Here is a 20,154-nt window from a genome sequence, read left to right on the forward strand (position 1 = left end):
ATTTGAAATGGTGAGTTTTTTAATTTTTTTATTTTAAATGTTGAAATATTTTATAAAAATCTTATAAATTTGAATTGCTTATTTAGGTTCATACAAAATGAAGAAATTGTTTGCACCAGAGAAAAATGAATGACTTAGTATTTGTAATGTGCAATCTGAAATTGAATAATAATCAAGTCAAAAAGCAAGCTGATGATTTTAGTGTAGAAGATGATCTTTCATCTGATGATGATTGGATAACCGAAGGAGAAAAACATTCGAACATTGATTTTCTTGGTGCTATTGACAGTGCAACATGAAGAAAAAAATGGTAATGAAGATGAGAGTGATGAAGAAGAAATTCCTAATAATGCTGAAATTAAGAGTCATGGTATTGAAGATGATTTAAAAATTCAAATTGATGATATTGATGTTCATACTAGTAGTAGCACTAATGTTCATAATATTGGTGTTGATACTAGTAGTGACACTAATAATCATCTTGATGCTAATGATATTGATGAATGTCTGAGGAATAATAAGGAAGATGAAGGCACCGAAGCTGGTTTTAGTTTACATGACACACTAGCAAAATGTTTGTTTTAAGTTTGTTAATTATTAGCTAATGAAAAGTTATTTAAATTATGTATGAATTTTTATTTGAAGTATGTATTTTAAGATGCTTGAACTATGTATGAAATTTTATTTGAAACATGTATTTTCATGTACTTGAACTATGTATGAATTTTTATTTGAATCATGAATTTTTTGTTAATGTATTTTAAAATTCCTTAAGATTTTATAATTTTACGATTCGAGTTTGTATTGTATTTTCCGTGCCGTGTTAAAATTGTGATTTTAACAACCTTGGTCCTACCCCTTATAAACCTCTAAGAGATTTTCCTCCCCCTCCCTCTTCCCATCCACATGCCGAGCTAGCTTTTTATTAATATATATAGACCTTTGTAATTGATTTATATATTAAAATTAATAATATAAAATATGTTCTTCAATTTAAATTAGTTGTTTACTATTGTTTAATGTTGCTTAATGTTACATTGTTTGATAGCATGTTAAAAAAATTAATTAACTAAAACATCAACAAAATCACCAATGGACATAAAAAAATCATTAGTGATTCTGTCGGTCAAATAGGATCATTTTTCTCAAAGAATTACATAGAATTGTAAATTGTTTTGATATAAACCGATAGATTCACCAACAAACCATGTCGACCAATCCGTTAGTGACACACAATATATCACCGATGAAATTACTCATTTATAATCCATCGGTACTATTTACCATCAGATATGTCAACAAACAATGGTCGATGTCTATTTTTATTATTGATGACAATAATTTTTCTGTATAAAAATAACCGATAAAATTACTGACGGATAAGATATCAGCGACAAAATGCTTGTTGACGACAAGTTTTCATTTGTAAATTCATTGATGATTTTTATATCAATAAACATACAATAATTTTGTAAGAATTTTTATATTTCTAGAATATTTTGTTACATGTGTATATCAATTTTCTAATTCTAAAATATAAAATCAGATTATAGTACCTTGATTATAGATACCTCATAATCCGACTCGAGTCAGACAAGCTCAATAGCTAAGAATAGTTGAAGAAAGAATTCCTTGGTCATAATTACTATATCATCCGCCAAATTATCAGTATGATTGAGTTTACCTCACATTAATGGACGAATGAGTTTGTCGATGATTACATACTTCGACAGAGGAGTCTCAAATTTGAGCATCTTCACTTGGCGTAATCCAAAATATGCATTTGGAAGTGCATTGCATTCTTCAAGACGTTAAGCCCGAATATGTTGAAGAGTTGGCAAGTCGTGAACATGATAGCAGTGCTATGGTCAAGAGTTGAAAGCGTGCTTACACAAGATCCACAGAAGTATCGCAAAGCACTTGACGCCTATCATAACAAGGGCACAATTCTTGGAGAGATGAAAATGACGGGCCCATTAAGTTCATGAAAGGCCATGGACGAGCTTCTAAAGAAATGTCCAATCTGTGACTCGGGCACGCCGAAACTGAGCACCCTTTGGGCCAAGCATGCATGGTCTCCTTTTCATGGCGGGGTCCGCAAATGGAGAAGTTAACACTCTTGTTGTGTTGATCCATTACCAGGTCAACACCACAGGCTATCGTCGAAACGCTCTATCTTTATTTTCTATTTCACACGTTCAACTCCAATGCGCACCCATAAATATCTCTCATATAATTAAGTGCTCGTATCTTCAGATAAAAGACCGAGCCTGTTTCATATTCTGAGTGGAGAAGATGGCCAAGTTTTCTGCGTTGTTTTGTTTTATCACACTGGTAATTTCTGGGTGTGCCTGTATTGACTCGGCAATGGGGGGAGAGATTGGGATTTACGAGCTCAAGAAGGGAAATCTAAGCATGAAGCTTACCAATTATGGTGCCCGTATCATCTCCCTTGTTCTCCCTGATAAAAATGGTATGTTGTCTTCTTCGATCCATTTTGTGAATTCTATCTCTTGGGATTTCCTGTTTGTTATTATATAAATAGCATCTCAAGTTCAAGAATACGATCGAGTTCTTGTGCTGCTAACGTCTGCTTGTTGACGAACACTTGACAGGAAAGCTAGGTGATGTTGCTCTTGGCTTTGATACTATTGAGGAATTCATGGTGAGAATTGTCTCTCTTCGTTAATTTTTCATGTTTTAGTTTTCTGTTTATGAGAGAAGGGATCATTTCGCATTCTTTCTTGTGCAAAATGATTCCCATAGGACTGTCCGTTTGTGTCTCTTTCAAGGACATTCAAGCACATGGTGCTGCCCATGCAGGACTCCCGCTGCAGTACTATACAGTATTCCACTACACCTGCACCCACACCCTAGCTATTAGACAAATGTGTTGTTGCAATTAATCTGCCGCAAATTTTGCATTGCCTTTGCCAAAATGCGAAGGCATTCTTTTTTAAATGCCTTTTCCTTCGGTATAAAGGCAAATTTTTGCCTATGACTTTTCAAATTAAGGTAATTAATTGTAAGATCATGAGAGTTGACCGTTGACATTTCCAAATTCCACACACACATATATTACAAAACTAATAGTGTGATTTGTAAATGTTAATCATATTTTTTATATTTTTTAGATAAAAAAATTAAAAAAAAAAGCTATTACAATATTAAATGAACACTAAATGATTGTTCATTTCTACTTTTTAAAGTATTTTTTAAATTGATTTTTTTCTGAAAAATTATTAAGATAATATTTTTAGATAATTTTAATATATTTTGTCAATGACTTTTCAAAGGTAATTTAACTGCAAGACCATGATAATTGACCTATGACATTTTCAAATTCCACATTGTTTGTTTTTTAATATATATATATATATATATATATATATATATATATATATATATATATATAATGTGTTCGGTATTGTGAAATATATTTTTTATTAGTAAATTAAAAATTATAAAAAATATTTAAAAAATATTAATTTAATTTTTTAGGTAAAAAATAATTTCAAAAACAAAATCTATCACAATATCAAATGGATACTAAATAATTATTTATTTTTACTTTTTAAAGTACTTTTTAAATTGTTTTTTTCATGAAAAATCATTAAATTGATTTTTTTAAGTGTTCTTATATGATTTTGATACATTAATATAAAAAAAGAAAAAAGAAAAAGAAAATATCATTTTAATATATAGTGTCCTGCAAGAACTAGGGTTAATAGTAGATTAAAAAAAACATTCCTAACAAAAACCTATATATACATAGAGAGAATTACTTCTGTTGTTTTTTTTTCCAGCATTTCAATCCTGTCAAAAGTAAACAAAAGAAGCTGTTTATTTGAGACTACTTAGAATAGGGTTTTAAGTTCTAAATTATCAGTTAATTAGAGAAGATTCTAACATGTAAGAAAAATAGCATGACCCATTTTATACTTTAATAATTGTTTTGTTCTTCTTAAGAAATGTATCGTCTTTCAAATTATTGCTTTTCTGCAACCTAAGAAAAAAAAAAAAAAAAAAGCCTTCCCTTTGTTCAAAGAAAAAAGTAAATTCACTTCTGACACGCAGAAACTGTTCTGTCTGTTGGTGCATTTCTGTCAGACACTTTATGCTTTGTTTCACGTCAAGTATTTTCCATTTATGATTTCCCTTGAATTATACTACGAAATTGATAGACTTTTTGTGCAGAATGCTTCATCACCCTTTGGGGCCACCGTGGGACGGGTTGCCAATAGAATCTCTAATGCTCAGTTTACCTGGAATGGAACTGTTTACAAACTACCTGCTAATTCAGGGAATAACACGATTCATGGTAACCTTCCATCATATTACACCCAGCAAAGTGGAAGCTTAATTTTCTCAGATTGCTTTTCTACCATTTTCATGAGATTTCTTGTTTCTTTCTGAACGAATTGCTTGCTTATGTGGATATGATCAGGCGGGCCTATAGGATTCAGTAAGGTTGTTTGGAAAGTGAAAAAGTACAGCCCAGATGGTCCTGTTCCTTATATTGTCTTTGCTTATCACAGCTTTGATGGTGAACAAGGTAAGAACTACATAGTCTGTTAAGGCCATAGGTTTAATTTTCCACACTGGAGAGGCTCACATATAACATCTATGATATATTTAAGAGCATGAATGACACACTTAATGTGAAGATTATTTTCATATTCACAGGATTCCCTGGTGATCTCCTTGTAAAAACAACCTACACGCTCCTTGGAGACAACCAATTCTGTATAACAATGGAAGCAAAAGCTAGAAACAAGGCCACGCCGGTTAATCTAGTCAACCATGCCTTTTGGAACCTTGGTGGCCATAATAGTGGCGATATCTTGTCAGAAAAAATTCAGATTTTTGCTTCGCGTTACACTCCTGTTGACAGTAAGCTCATTCCTACAGGAGAAATTGTGACAGTGAAAGGAACACCCTATGATTTTCTCAAGCCCAACACCATTGGCAGCAGGATCAACGAACTCCCCAAGGGCTATGACATCAACTACGCACTTGATGGAAGTGGAAACAAGAAGTTGAGGAAAGCAGCAATTGTGCATGACGAGAAGTCTGGAAGAGCAATGGAGATATTAACCAATCAACCTGGTGTGCAGTTCTTCACTAGCAACACTTTGAACGTGAAGGGAAAAGGTGGTTTTATGTATAAAACTCATGGAGCTCTATGTCTAGAGACTCAAGGATTTCCTGATTCTGTTAACCATCCCAACTTCCCTTCACAGATTGTGAATCCAGTGAAGCCCTACAAGCATTACATGCTGTTCAAGTTCTCTACTTTCTAGATAATTTTCACGACAAAAACACAAGTACATTATGTACGTGTTTCGAGACTGCTTTTCGGTAGTTTCAAAGTCGGAGGAGGTCGTTTCTTCTTTCTGTTGTCTGATGCAATATATTGCTCCAGAAAGTGAATGAATAATCGCTGAATTTGATCGTAACGGACAATTATTTATCTTTATAGGCCACCTTTTTCTGAATTAATTTGTGTATTTAGTTCACCTTCTTTGGAGCTCGATGGAGGTCCCCTCAATGGAGCTTATGACTCCTTCCAAGTTGATGGGCCCAAAGGTACATGCTGTTTTAGTGAATTCCAGCTAACCCGCTTCTTTTTGTTGAGGGGACAATTATTTTTGCTCAGGAACCTTTTCATTTGGAATTCAATGAAGGCTCCCCCGTCTGGTTCCCTCGCGGAACTTTTTTTTTGTTTTTTAAGAGAAATAATTCTTAGGACATGATACTGATTTTAAAAATAAATTTTAGAAAATTTAAAAATTATTATTTTAATATATTTTGTTTTTAAAAAAAGAAAGAAAAGAAAACCCTGAGAAATTAACGAAAAATTGAAAACATGGCTACGTTGCTCTCTTCCACTTCTTTCCTGGGATTCCCATTCCCCAAGCATTTCTCCTCCAGTCCCTTAACAGGTTTCGTTCAAATTCCTCACGTTTTCTTCTCTACGTTTCATCAAAACCCAATATTTCTTTTTATTAATTTGCTTTCTATATAAATACTTGCAGATAAAAGGAACTCGTTGAGATTGAATAAGGAAACCCTTTTGCGCTACAGTTGTTGTGTCACAAAGTGTTCTTCTTCTTCCACTTCTGTGTTCACAATGTCATCAGGTGGCGGTTCCTATGAGAAATCGAAGAGGGTATGGATATGGACAGAAAGCAAGCAAGTCATGACTGCTGCTGTCGAAAGAGGCTGGAATACCTTCATCTTCTTGTCCAACCATAGACAACTTGCTATTGACTGGTCATGTAAATACTCTCTAAATTAAACATCCTCTGCATTGTTTCTCATGCTCTGATCACTAATTAGGATATGGGTTTTATTACTGATCTTGTATTAATATAATTAGCGCACAGTAAGAGATATAATCAATAAATGGAGCAAACAGCATGATGAAAGTTTCTCATTTTAAACTTTGGTTAAGGTTTGTGCAGCATTCTCCTTTATAAACCCTTTATTTATTGAGGAAGGAGAAGTTTTGGATGGTGAGAACAACAGGGTTGCCACTATTTTTGAGGTTTCAACTCCCCAAGAATTACAGCAGCTTCAACCAGAAAATGGGCAGGCTGAGAATGTAATTATTAATCTATTGGATTGGCAGGTATGGATGCTGCTCCTTAGGAGATTCTGTTGTCACTAGGATTTCGCGGACCAATCAGCCATCTTTTATCGTTTTGGACTTGCTTGTTTTAGAAAACACTGTGCTTACCTGGTTTAGGATATTAAGAACTGCGCCTTTCTTTTTATGAGTACCTCTCCCTGAAGCACAATGTAATGATGTGGATGTTATCTTCGCTAGCTGTTAATTTATTAACAAATATATTTTACCCCAAAAAATGCTTTAATTTTTTAAAAAAATTAAACCTGATGGACGTTTCTTGCTATTCCATGAACATCCCTTGCATATTCAAGTGATCCATTACATTCTTAAGAAACACCTAAACTTGTTTTATATTCCAAAGAATTAAATCTACTGGCCGTTACCCCTATTCCATGAACAACTCTTGCATACGGTTTCAGGTGATTCACTCATTAAGGTTAACAAAGTAGATTATTCTCAAAAATGATTTCTTTGATTGCAAGTATTCACAAGTTTAAACAATTTATCTCATAATTGTAATTTTGTCTTGCAGATAATACCTGCAGAGAATATTGTTGCAGCTTTTCAAGGCAGTCGAAAGACAGTGCTTGCCATCTCAAAAACTCATTCTGAAGCACAAATCTTCCTTGAGGTATCTGCTGAATACTCTTTGATCAGGGGGGGAAATGAAATTTACATGCATGATTTATTTTTTAAATTAGTGTTTTCTGGATGTTTCCTTAATTGTATTGGTGTGACTTTAAATGTTTGTGCTGTCATATTTGCAGGCCTTGGAGCATGGTTTGGGTGGAGTTGTTCTAAAAGTTGAAGATGTTGAAGCTGTTATTAAGTTAAAGGTAATTTTATTTCAGTATTTTGCCACTTGATTCCTAAGTAGTAAAGATTGTTTCTTATCCTGGTTAATATTATCAGGAATATTGTGATAGAAGGAATGAAGCAACCAATCTGCTAAGCTTGACCAAAGCCATCGTAACTCGAGTTCAAGTAGCTGGAATGGGTGATCGTGTTTGTGTGGATCTTTGTAGCCTCATGAAACCTGGTGAAGGGCTTCTGGTATCCCTCTAGTTTCTCATCTATACTTCTATGTGTCCTGTGTTTTTTTTTCCTTGTGCTGGTTATATATTATCACTTATGATAGGATGGATATTCTTTCACAGGTTGGTTCCTTTGCTAGAGGACTATTCCTTGTTCACTCAGAGTGCTTGGAGTCAAATTACATTGCAAGCAGGCCATTTCGCGTTAATGCAGTGAGTTGTTTGTCATGCTGACAAGAGTATCCTGATGACTGATGTCATTTTGCAACTTTTGGTATTCACTGTAATATGCAGTCTGGATCCTTATATTGTTGCCTTAAGCATAGCAACCATGCAATTAAAAGTAATCTGATTCATAAAATATTCACTTCATTGCTTTCTGTTACATACAGCGTTGGCAAAGACTTGAGAAACTTGGGCAGACAACAGTTAAAAATGAAATCCGTTGATCTAGTTTTTTCAGAATTTTAAATAATACTATAATATCATGAACTGTAAAGTTATATGTAAATTTCTGGTTGTGTCATGTTATTCTACTGCACAATTTAAGCATGAAAATAGGTCGGTTTCTCAGAAGTTCAAGTAGTTGGATTTTCCATTTGGAGTATTTTCTGGGTCATTTATTCTGTGATATATGTTAGTATATTTTACCAAGTTATCTAATGGAAACGTGCAGGGACCAGTGCATGCATACGTCTCAATTCCAGGTGGAAGGACTTGCTATCTTTCAGAGCTAAAAGCAGGTGAAGAAGTTTCTGTGGCTGATCAGAATGGGCAGCTGCGAACTGCAATTGTTGGCCGTGTGAAGATAGAAACTAGACCTCTTATTCTTGTTGAGGCAAAGGTTTGTATGAACATACCATTAGCAAGCATGATCTATGGTTCTATTACAAATATTGTAAACTACAATTGTAAAAAACTGTGCGAATAAACTTGAGACCGCAATTTGTTTGTCTGGACCATCTCAATCTGTCATCTGATTGTTAAAATGTGATTGCTAACTATCTACAGCATGATTAAATACCTGATGAGGGGGCTTTGAAATCATTTGATCAAAACAAATTAAACTAATTAGTAAAGAGTAATGAGTGCAGTTCAAGATGGTCGATCTACTAAGTGCTTCATTCCTGCAGAATTTGAGATGTTTAGCTGGTAATGATAACCTTGTTAAAAATTCCATGAGCAGAACAGAATCTCTGAAGACATGAAGTCACATGAAATGCTATAACATATTAGGATGTGGAAATAGAATGAGATGAATATGTTCAGGGCATGGAAATTGTTATGAAGATGGATCACTTAAAAACCATTTCTGTTTAATATTGAGTTGACCTATAATCTCAAAGGAAAAGTGGAAAACAGAAACAATCAAAATCTTGGCTAAATAATTTTACAGAACACTTTACAGAGAAAGTGAGGATGAAATTCCTCTCATGTTATGTTTCTGCATTGTGACTTCTAGGGCACGCACTATGCACCAGTTTGGTTGCTAAAAGAGTATCATAAAAGCAACTTTGATTAGGGCACCTTTTGTTGTTTTTTTTGTCCTCTTCGTTTCCTATGTTATGAATCTAAATAAGTGAAATCCAAACAGATCTCGAGGGAAATACGTTAATAACTGAGATTCTTCTGTTATTTTAATAGCCAGGAAGTGTAGAGTATGATTTTATATATATATATTATATATATATATATATATATATATAAAATAAGGATTTCTTTTGTCTTGCTGGTTCCTTTATAATTGGTATGGTTCCTTTGAGAATATTCTTCGTTGCTAGTCCTTGTCAGAGGAATCTGTTCTTGTGTTTGCCATGTATTTTAAATTATGTTAAAGAACTTGCTGATGCTGATTGAAGAAGGATTGTATTTTAAATCTTATAGAATGTTTGGTGTTGCAGAGAGAGTCAGATGATCAAACAGTATACAGCATTTTCCTCCAGAATGCAGAAACAGTTGCCTTAATCCCTCCTTGTGAAGGTCTGTAAGGACTGATGGTTTTGGTTTTTGCAATGTTTTGAGTCTTTTATTTGTCGGTTGTTTCTCTTCATCTTGTGTATTTGAATGTTCCAAAATCGCCTTTCTATCTTTCGCAGGAAATGGACTGCTAAAAGCAGCTATTCCTGTTACTTCACTGAAAGTTGGAGATGAAGTATTATTGCGAATACAAGGAGGAGCACGGCATACGGGAATAGAAATTCAAGAATTCATTGTTGAGAACTGAATAATGTGATGTGATCATACTATTCATGAGAATCCATAGTCTGAAGCCAAGCAGCAGCCAAGTTACCTACATCAACATAGTTAAACTGAAGAATTACTAAGCAACAACACGGGAAACATTTGCAATATGCTTATCCTAATATCCAGTTCCTTCTCCAATCAATTGGAGACGTGAGCAAGAATGAAATTACAAGTCTTTTCTCTTGTGTGGGATGTATGCCATTGTAATAACTAGTTGCTGCCGAAAGCAGAAATTATATTATGTATTAACCTTGTCTCTTAATAGACATGGCATCCTTTTCGTTACCTTATGCATTTTGGATATTTTTAGAGGTGTGTGTTATTAGTCCCTCTCTCAAATGCTATGTTAGAGAGTGGATGGTGGAGCTACTTTTCAACTTGTAAATAAAGTTTCATCAAGGCAATTGATTGAAAAAAATAACAATAATAACAGCCTAAGCATATGCATTTAGAAGGAAAAAGTAATACAAACATTCCAGTTCCATTCCCCGTGACCTCGAGGTTGTAGCTAAAACTACTATGATTTTGAGCATCAGCTTCGATCATTTATGAAACAGAGAGGGAGGCCACATACACAGGGGTCATGCCAAGCTGGAAACCTTCAAGGTGAAGGCAAAAGTATTGGCCCAAAACAATGGAAGAATTCAAGTGTAAAAGAGAAAATGAAGAAGTCTCACAATCCTTGACTGAATATTGAATCGCAAATGTAGTAACAAATCTGCAGATCATGGCTGAAGCTAGAACAATGCAAGTCAAGTTTGCTCCATCACTTTAGTAGCTGGTAGTCTAAGGAGCTAGCCTCTCGTGAACACATGCCAAGAAATTAATGAAAGTAGATCTCTCTCTATGTCATATCCCTGTATAGGCTACAGAATTACTGAGTCACCAGATGCAATAAGCCTTGACCAATGTGGTTATCAATTCATCGAAGATGACAAACTTGTAGTTTAATAATTCAATGGATGAAAATCAAACCATAGTGAAGAACCAGAGCATTGACAGTCCAGCATAGCATGCCGGGAAAAAACAACCATGGGAGATCAACAAAGATCAATATAGCTACTAATAAAAGGATAGAAAAGGTAAGCATAAGACCTTGATTTGTAGGAAGAACTCAGCAGACGACCTTGTGGTTCGAGGATCCCTTTCCAAGCCTAGGAATGCCCAGACAACAATGTCAGGATGCGTCAAAGTAGCACACAGTAAAAAAGAATATATATATTATATGCTTAAAGCACTTTGAAGAAAAATCAAATTGATGGAAAGCTCTTACATATATGAGTTCCTCGAAGAATAACAGCGGCATGCCTGCTGAGCTCCTGTGTTAGAGCCCTTCTATATACTTCAGGCTGTGATTTAGTCATTTCCTCACTACCATCAGGGACAATCCCATGATCCTGTATTTTAAAAAGAGCAACCATGATTAGAAAAGATTGATATAAAAGCATACTGGCATATTCAAAAGATCAACCTTGAGAAGAAACTGGGATTTTCCACCACAAAAGCACACCAGAAAGTATCATGACGCTGTTAGATTAGCATAAGATAAGCATAGGGATGTTAAGAAGGGAGGAGCAGATATCTCATTATGCCTTTTTTTTAATTATTGAGAATTTCCATTTCCTTAATAATCTGTCAACCTATCTGTCACCTTTTTTTTTTAGAAAATTAGTATAAGATAAGCATAAAATACAAACTCTAGTCTTGTTTCCAAGTTAGAGTATAATATAATATTTAAGCTTACCATTTAAATTAAATAATTCATGATGGAATAAGAACTTCCAGGAATTTATCTCGTCTTAAATTGAAAGCAGGTGTTATCCAACATTCTGGAAGATGTGTATAAATCATCCCCCTTCATCAGATTCCATGTTAAGAGTTTAATGAACATATTTGATCAGGAACAAAAACTATTGATGAACTCAATATCTCTCAATTCAGAATAAAAGGAGATGAAGATGGAAAAAAAAAGTTTTGGTTTTTAGAAACAAATTTATTAAATAATCAATCAATAATAAATAACTTTTGCCGAGTTTTGAAGGTTAAAATTGTTAGTATATATGTATTGTAGTCAATATGTTGATTCCACGTGGTATTGGCATTAATTTTGTTCATGCAAACATATTTAATATTAATAAAAGTTTATTTATCTTTAATATTCATCAAATATTTAATTAACAAATCTAATATTTAATTAATGAATCTAGAATAAAGATAAAATTCATGGGACATAAATATTTTTGCAAATAAAATTATAAAGTTGTTATAATTATAAGATTTTTATTGCATTAAAACATTGTTCTTAAAATATTCCTAGTTAATGCTCTATAAAACTGAACATTGATTAGAGTTATTGAGACTAGTACATATTTTTTTCATTTATGAAAAGAAACAACTATTCTCATAAACTAAGATATGAGGGATACTTAAAACTAATATGTAGGTGCTTGTTAGATAACATGTTCACTGAAATAACTTGCATGAGAATTCCATATAAAGAGAGCACTTATATCTATGGAAAGTCTCACATAATGGTTGTTTAAGTGATTCTTGAACTTGAGACTACTAAGTTATTTTATATGAGAAGTGTTATGTTTTGATCATGTTACAAGTTGTCCTAATCAAGGGTAACAAATAGGCAAATATTGAGTATAACATGAACTATATTAAAGTATTTAAGTAATCAAGAAAGAATCCACCACCTTAGGTAAATTAGAAAAAATATTTTATATGTTCTCAAATAGTATTGATTGTAAATCCTTGTGTAAGGTGGAATGAGATTTGTAAAGAGTTTCAAATCTTATTCAAATAATCAATGACTATGATATTGAGAACAAGCATGATTTGACATAGTAGACAAACTATATGCTATAATGTCTAAATCGAAATAATTTTTATGAATGAATAATAATTACAATGAGAAACTATTCACTGAAAGGTCAAGTTTAATGGATAAATTGATATTTTGTTATTTATAGAGTTTTTAGGTATCAAAGACAAGCTTTGGCTTTCGAATCATATTTTAAGGAGTAGGTTCCAATAATGTTTTTCACTTAGAAATAATATTTTTTAAAAAAAAATCACTTTTGAAAGCAGCACATCAAAACGATCTGAAAACATTAAAAAAAATTAATTTTAAGCAAAACAAATTCAAATTTTAGGGGAACACAGTTTGAACCGCTTATCCAAACAGGCTCTTGTTGATGGTATCTGGGGTTTCATAAAGGCATTTTATTTTTATGGTGTTGTGGGGGCATAAATGTATATTTGTGAAAATTATCTATTTTATGTTCACTGAAATAACTTGCATGAGAATTCCATATAAAGAGAGCACTTATGTCTATGGAAAGGCTCACATAATGGTTGGTTAAGTGATTCTTGAACTTGAAACTACTAAGTTATTTTATATGAGAAGTGTTATGTTTTGATCATGTTACACGTTGTCCTAATCAAGGGTAACAAATAGGCAAATATTGAGTATAACATGAACTATATGAAGGTATTTAAGTAATCAAGAAAGAATCCACCACCTTAAGTAAATTAGAAAAAATATTTTATATGTTCTCAAATAGTATTGATTGTAAATCCTTGCGTAAGATGAAATGAGATTTGTAAAGAGTTTCAAATCTTATTCAAATAATCAATGACTATGATATTGAGAACAAGCATGATTTGACATAATAAACAAACTATATGCTATAATGTCTAAATCGAAATATGTTTTATGAATAAATAATAATTACACTGAGAAACTATTCACTAAAAGGTCAAGTTTAATGGATAAATTGATATTTTGTTATTTATAGAGTTTTTTAGGTATCAAAGTCAAGCTTTGGCTTTCGAATCATATTTTGAGGAATAGGTTCCAATAATGTTTTTCACTTAGAAATAATGTTTTTTTAAAAAATAAAAAATCACTTTTGACAGCAGCACATCAAAACGATCTGAAAACATAAAAAAAATAATAATAATTTTAAGCAAAACAAATTCAAATTTTAGGGAAACGCAGTTTGAACCGCTTATCCAAATAGGCTCTTGTTGATGGTATCTGGGGTTTCATAAAGGCATTTTATTTTTATGGTGTTGTGGAGGCATAAATGTATATTTGTGAAAAATATCTATTTTAAAATTAATAAATATGGATAAAGAATGAGAATTCTTTTGAAATGTTCTAGAGCACATCCTAAAAGGAGGTTTTTTAATTACTGTCTACATGATATTTTCCTTCCAAAATGATAAATTTTGCTTCATTTTTGTTTTGAAAACACGTAAGCTTTACACATCTTATCGATCATAGATTACCTTTTGATGTAACGGTTGCTACTCCTTTATATATCACTATTTATATATTTGTATTTCCTTTTTCCTCTTAACTATTATCAATGATTTCTTTCACACACACACTTGTTATAAAATTATGTATCAAGAAGCATACAATAATAAAACAATATAATTAATAAAGAGTAAATATAATATATAAGAATAACGGAGATTAGGAGGGATAAAGATGGAGCAATTTTATTTCATATGAATTTGTAGTTATATAAGTGTGTCAACTATTCTCTTAACAATGCTCCTATTTATAAGCACATATATATAAATACTTTAAGCTCAAAGATCATAAAAAGATATAGATTCAAATGAATTTGGAGAGATTCAAATGAACTTGATGATGATGAATGAACATAATAAAAAAGGGGTGTAGGAAGGCATCTAGACATCCACATACAATGTATAATTTTATAATACTCTCTTCGGATGTCTATTATATAGCCTTGCGCATTGAAAATTATCTCATTAAAAACTTGCCAAGAAAACCTAATAGGACAAAACCTAGGTTAAGGAAAAAAGAATGCAGTGTGTATTAACTCCCCCTCATGAATATATCATCTCAAGTCTTTAAGCTGTCTCATTCCAATATTACACTGCAATCCTTCAAACGTTGTAGTTGGTAATGCTTTAGTGAATAAATCTGTTAGATTATATTTTGAGCAAATTTATTGAACATCAATGTCACCATACTTTTCAAGAAGGTCATGTGTGAAGAAGAATTTTGGTGAGATGTGCCTTTTCCTATCTCTTTTGATTTATCCTCCTTTCAATTGAGCTATACATACAGTATTGTCTTCATACAGCATGGTTGGAGTTCCTCTATTGAAGGATAAACCACATGATCTATGAATATATTGAGTCATTGATCTCAGCCAAACACACTCACAACTGGCTTCATAGATTGCAAGTATTTTAGCATGATTAGATGAAGTGGCAACTAATGTTTGCTTTGTAGATCTCTGTGATGTAATAGTGTTACCACACATAAAGAGATAACTTATTTAAGATCGACTTTTATATGGATCAGATAAAAATCCTGCATCAGCAAATCCAAGTAATTCATGATTAGCATTATTTGAATAAAATAAGCCCATATCTGTAATTCCTCGTTGATAACAAAAAATGTGTTTAATTCCATTCCAATGTCTCTGGGTAGGAAAAGAACTATATCTTGCTAGCAAGTTCATAGAGCTATATCAGGTCGCATATTATTAGCAAGATACATTAGCGCACCAATTGCACTTAGGTATGGTACTTTAAGACCAAATAATTCTTCATTACTCTCACGAGATCTAAAAGGGTCTTTTTTCACATCAAATGATCAAACAACCATTGATGTACTCAATGAATGTGCTTTATCCATATAAAATCTTTTAAGGATCTTCTCTGTGTAAGTTTATTGTTGAATAAGAATTTCATCTGCTAAATGCTTGATCTACAGGTCAAGATAAAATTTTATTTTTCCGAAATCTTTCATCTCAAACTCTTTTTTTAAATAATTTATTATCTGTGGTATCTCGCCATGTGTTCCAATAATATTTAAATTATCAACATAATAATAATAATAATATAATAATAATAATAATAATAATAATAATAATAATAATAATAACAAAATTAGATTCTAACTTTTTTATAAAAACACATGGGCATATAAGATCATTATTATACACTTCTTTCAATAAATATTTACTAAGACAATTATACCACATGAGTCCTAATTGTTATAACCCATATAATGACCTCTGTAACTTGATTGAGTAAACTTTTTGAGGATTTCAATTATATGTTTCAAGCATTTTAAATCCTACAAGGATTTTCATATAAACATCATTATCAATTGACCCATAAATATAGATTGTAACTACATACATCATACACATACCTAGCCTTTCATGAGTTGTTAGACTAATTAGATACCAAAATGTAATTGCATCTATTACAGGAAAATATGTTTTATCATAATCAATGCCATATCTTTGTAAAAATCTTTATGCTACAAGTCGTGCTTTATATCTTATGATTTCATTTTTTTTCTTTTTTTTTTCTTTTGCATAAATACTCATTTATACCCAACTGGCTTTACATCTTTAGATGTTTAGACTACAGGTCCAAAAACTTCACGTTCTACAAGTGAATTTAATTTTGTTTCGATTGCTTCTTTCCATTTTGGCCAATCATTTCTGCGTTGATATTCTTCGATAGATTTAGGCTCAATATCTTCATTTTTATTAATGATATCAAGCGATATATTAAATAAAAGTCAAGAGAGCTGCTCTTTTTTCCTGTCTAAGTTAGTTTAATGACACTCATTTCCACTTTTATCATCCTACAAGTGCAAGAAAAGGAAAAATAGTGTCGATAATTATTTGATTTCAGTTCCATGTTTTATTTGTAGAGACATAACTTATCAAGATCTTCTTATTTTTACTATTTTCAGGTACCTGAACCTCTTCTGTGGTTTGATGATCAATTATGTCTATCTCCTTATTTTTTTTCTCAATAATGCCCATTTGATTATTTGCTCCTTTTCTTTTCCAAGTATTTTTTTTCTTTTGAACCTGTTGGTTTACCACGTTTATGGTATGTCATGGACTCATTTGCTATAATTTTAGTGGATTGTCCTGCAAGGACTTCAATAAGGGTTAAAACATTTACAGCTAGTGTACGAGATTTGGTTACTTTTTTTGAGTCAGTAAATGCATTTGATAGCTGATTTGGAATGTCTTACAAACAAAGTATATTTTGAACTTCTTGTTCACATTGTTTTGTATGAGAATCAAAATTTAATAATGACAATGCATTCCATGTAATATGTTTATCCAACTGTTTAATTTCTCCCTTTAATGCTGGTAACATAGTCTCATCAAAATGATGATCAACAAATTGTGTCGTAAATGAATCACTTGTTTAGGGTTTAAGATATTTAATTATTAATAAGGACTCAAACCTAATATATATTCACAGTCTCCTTCGAGGACCCATCTTTGTACATTATAGCAAACAAATTGGAACATATATTGCATAACCAAATATTCTTAGATGGGAAATATTTGTCTCATAATTGAAAACCAATTGTAATAGGAAGAATTTGTGATACGATGTTGACGTGATGCATATAAGTGTTATTGCATGTAAAACAGCGTGCCCCCAAGCAGAGAAAAGAAGTTTTGTTCTCATGAGTAGTGGTCTTGCAATTAACTAAAGGCGTTTAATAAGTGATTTAGCAAGACCATTCTGCGTCATACATGGGCAATAAGATGTTCAATGTTTGTTCCAAGTGACATGCAATACTCATTAAATGCTTGGGATGTGAATTCATCAGCATTGTCAAGATGAATAGTATTGATTATATAATCTGAAAATTATGCTCATAATCTAAGAATTTGAGCAAATAATTTTGTAAATGTCAAGTTACGAGTTGATAATAAACACGTATATGACCATCTTATAGATGCATTTACTAAAATTATAAAATATCTAAATGGTCCACATGGTGGGTAAATGGGGCCATAAATATCACCTTGAATATGTTCCAGAAATCTTGGGAATTTAGTCCAAACTTTAGCTGGTGATGGTCTAATGACCAATTTGCCTTGAGAACAAGCAGCACACGAGAATTCCTTAAATTGAAAAATCTTCTGGTTCTTTAATGGATGACCATATGAATTCTCGATAATTCTTCGCATCATTATTGATCTAGGATGGCCTAACCGGTAATGCCAAATAATAAAATTATTTGGTTCATTGAACTTCTAATTCATTATTGCATTGACTTTAATTGTACTAATATTTGTATATTACAAATTTGAAGATAAAACAGGTAATTTTTCTAATATTTATTTTCTAGTAAAGACATTTGATACGATGTAAAGATATTTTATACCATTGTCATTGACAGTCTCAATATAGTATATGTTAAGTCGTATATCTTTGAAACTTAGTAGATCTCTCCTTGATTTAGTAAAGAACAAAGCATTATCAATAATAAAATCTTATTCCATTAGGAAAATTATATTAGCTCTTCCGGAGACTTCAATTAAGTCTGTTGAACCTGATATTGTATTCACTTTTGTTTTCATCATTCTCATATTTAAAAAATATTGCTTATGCCTGAGAATGGTATGTGTCGTTATACTATTTGCTAAGCATATATCTCCACCACTGATATTAAGCTTATTTACAACATGATGTGAATCCATATTTTCTTCATGAAAAGGAATAAATATATAATAAATTCATAATAAGACATAATTATTATAACACAATATTTTTCATTAAATAAGCCAACATGAAAGGAAGAAAACAAAATACATTGAAATATACTAGCATAAAGGAAACACGCTAAAAAGCTAAACATAATTTTAAATTTTAACATTGTTATTTTAACTAATTATTATCATTATGAGAAATATTAATTTTCTCATCAATTTGCTAAAAAGAATCTGCAACATCAAGGTGTATCATATCCAAAGGATAAATATCATCATTACCTTGATGTGGATGAGAAAAATTTAATTATATATTATTCTCCTTTCCTTTCAATGAGGACTGATATAAATCAATAAGATGTTTGGATGTATGATAGGTATGAGACCAATGTCCTTTTATTTTACATCGATAACAAGCATTTTCTATCTTCTTGGTATCTCCACTATGCATATTCTTTCCCTTTTCTTGTTTCTCATCATTTTGTGAAGGTTTGTAAGAATTTGATGAATTGAGACTATTATAGTTGCAATAATTAAACCATCTTCTCATATGGCCACGTCCTCGACCTCTATTACGACCATAATCATAATTATTATAATATCTCGTAGCATTCACTTTAGGCAATGGAGCTGAACCAGTTGGTTATGATTCATAATTTTTTTTTATTAAAAGCTCATTATTTTATTCAGCCACAAGGTGACATGAAATCAATTCAGAATATTTCTTAAAACCTCGTTCTCTATATTGCTACTACGGGAGCATATTTGATGCATGAAAAGTAGATAACGTTTTTTCTAACATATCATCATTAGTGATATTGTCTCCACATAGTATAAATTTATAACTGATATTAAATATTGTAGACTTATATTCACTTATAGATTTAAAATCTTGCAATCATAAATGTATCCAATCATAATGAGCTTTTAGTAGAGTAACTATCTTTTGACGGTCTTATCTTTCTTTTAAATTTTGCCAAAGAATAAGGGAATCTTTGATTGTGAGATACTCTATCTTCAACTCCTTATAGAGAAGACGATGTAAGAAAATCATGGTTTTTGTCTTGTTTTGACTAGATGCTTCATTATCATCTTTAATAGTGTCATCCATGTGAATTTCAGCATCAAGGATCCATGGCAAATAATTCTTACCCATGATATCAAGTACCATGAACTCAAGTTTGGCAAGGTTTGTCATTGTTACTTCATTAAAAAAAAAATAACAATATTGTTAGAAATTTGGTTATATATATATATATATATATATATATATATATATATATATATATATATATATATATCTTGGAATATAAAGATAGATTTTAAAACACAGAAAATATTTATAAAATATAAATATAAAATGAAAATCAGTACATAACATTGTTACACTTGAGAATAATCTTAAGATTTTTTTCATAGGTTTCCATCCTATATACTTGATCTCAAAACAAAATGTAGAACATACAACAACAATAGAAAAACATACCTTCTACTTCTTATCATCAAACCAAATACGATTATATGCTTCAAGATGAAAGCGATAAGAAATTTATGCTTTTACTTCTTACCAAATATGATTGTCTGCTTCAAGATGAAAGAGAGGAGTAATTCGTGCTGATAACATACTATTAAAATTATGTTTCAAGAAGCATATAATAATAAAATAATATAATTAATAAAAAGTAAATTGGAATCTATA

At 31.6% G+C, this 20,154-nt stretch overlaps 2 protein-coding genes across 2 annotated transcripts; both read left to right on the forward strand.

Annotated features, from left to right (window-relative positions):
- The first annotated feature begins 2,120 nt into the window (after positions 1–2,120).
- Positions 2,121–5,459, forward strand: LOC118029173 (uncharacterized). Its single transcript, XM_035032985.2, has 5 exons — positions 2,121–2,473; positions 2,616–2,665; positions 4,198–4,321; positions 4,448–4,555; positions 4,687–5,459. The coding sequence occupies exons 1-5, from the start codon at positions 2,296–2,298 to the stop codon at positions 5,301–5,303; spliced, it is 1,077 nt and encodes a 358-aa protein (XP_034888876.1). The 5' UTR covers positions 2,121–2,295; the 3' UTR covers positions 5,304–5,459.
- Positions 5,460–5,793: 334 nt separating this feature from the next.
- On the forward strand, positions 5,794–10,221 carry LOC118029172 (uncharacterized). Its single transcript, XM_073405605.1, is given in 11 exon segments — positions 5,794–5,945; positions 6,039–6,281; positions 6,468–6,634; positions 7,167–7,265; positions 7,402–7,470; positions 7,547–7,687; positions 7,811–7,841; positions 7,844–7,881; positions 8,345–8,512; positions 9,570–9,648; positions 9,765–10,221. Coding segments are annotated over 11 exon segments (1,239 nt in total). The 5' UTR covers positions 5,794–5,869; the 3' UTR covers positions 9,893–10,221.
- Positions 10,222–20,154: the final 9,933 nt, after the last annotated feature.

The sequence above is a fragment of the Populus alba genome, chromosome 17, assembly GCF_005239225.2.
Source record: "Populus alba chromosome 17, ASM523922v2, whole genome shotgun sequence".
Taxonomy (NCBI): Eukaryota; Viridiplantae; Streptophyta; class Magnoliopsida; order Malpighiales; family Salicaceae; genus Populus; species Populus alba.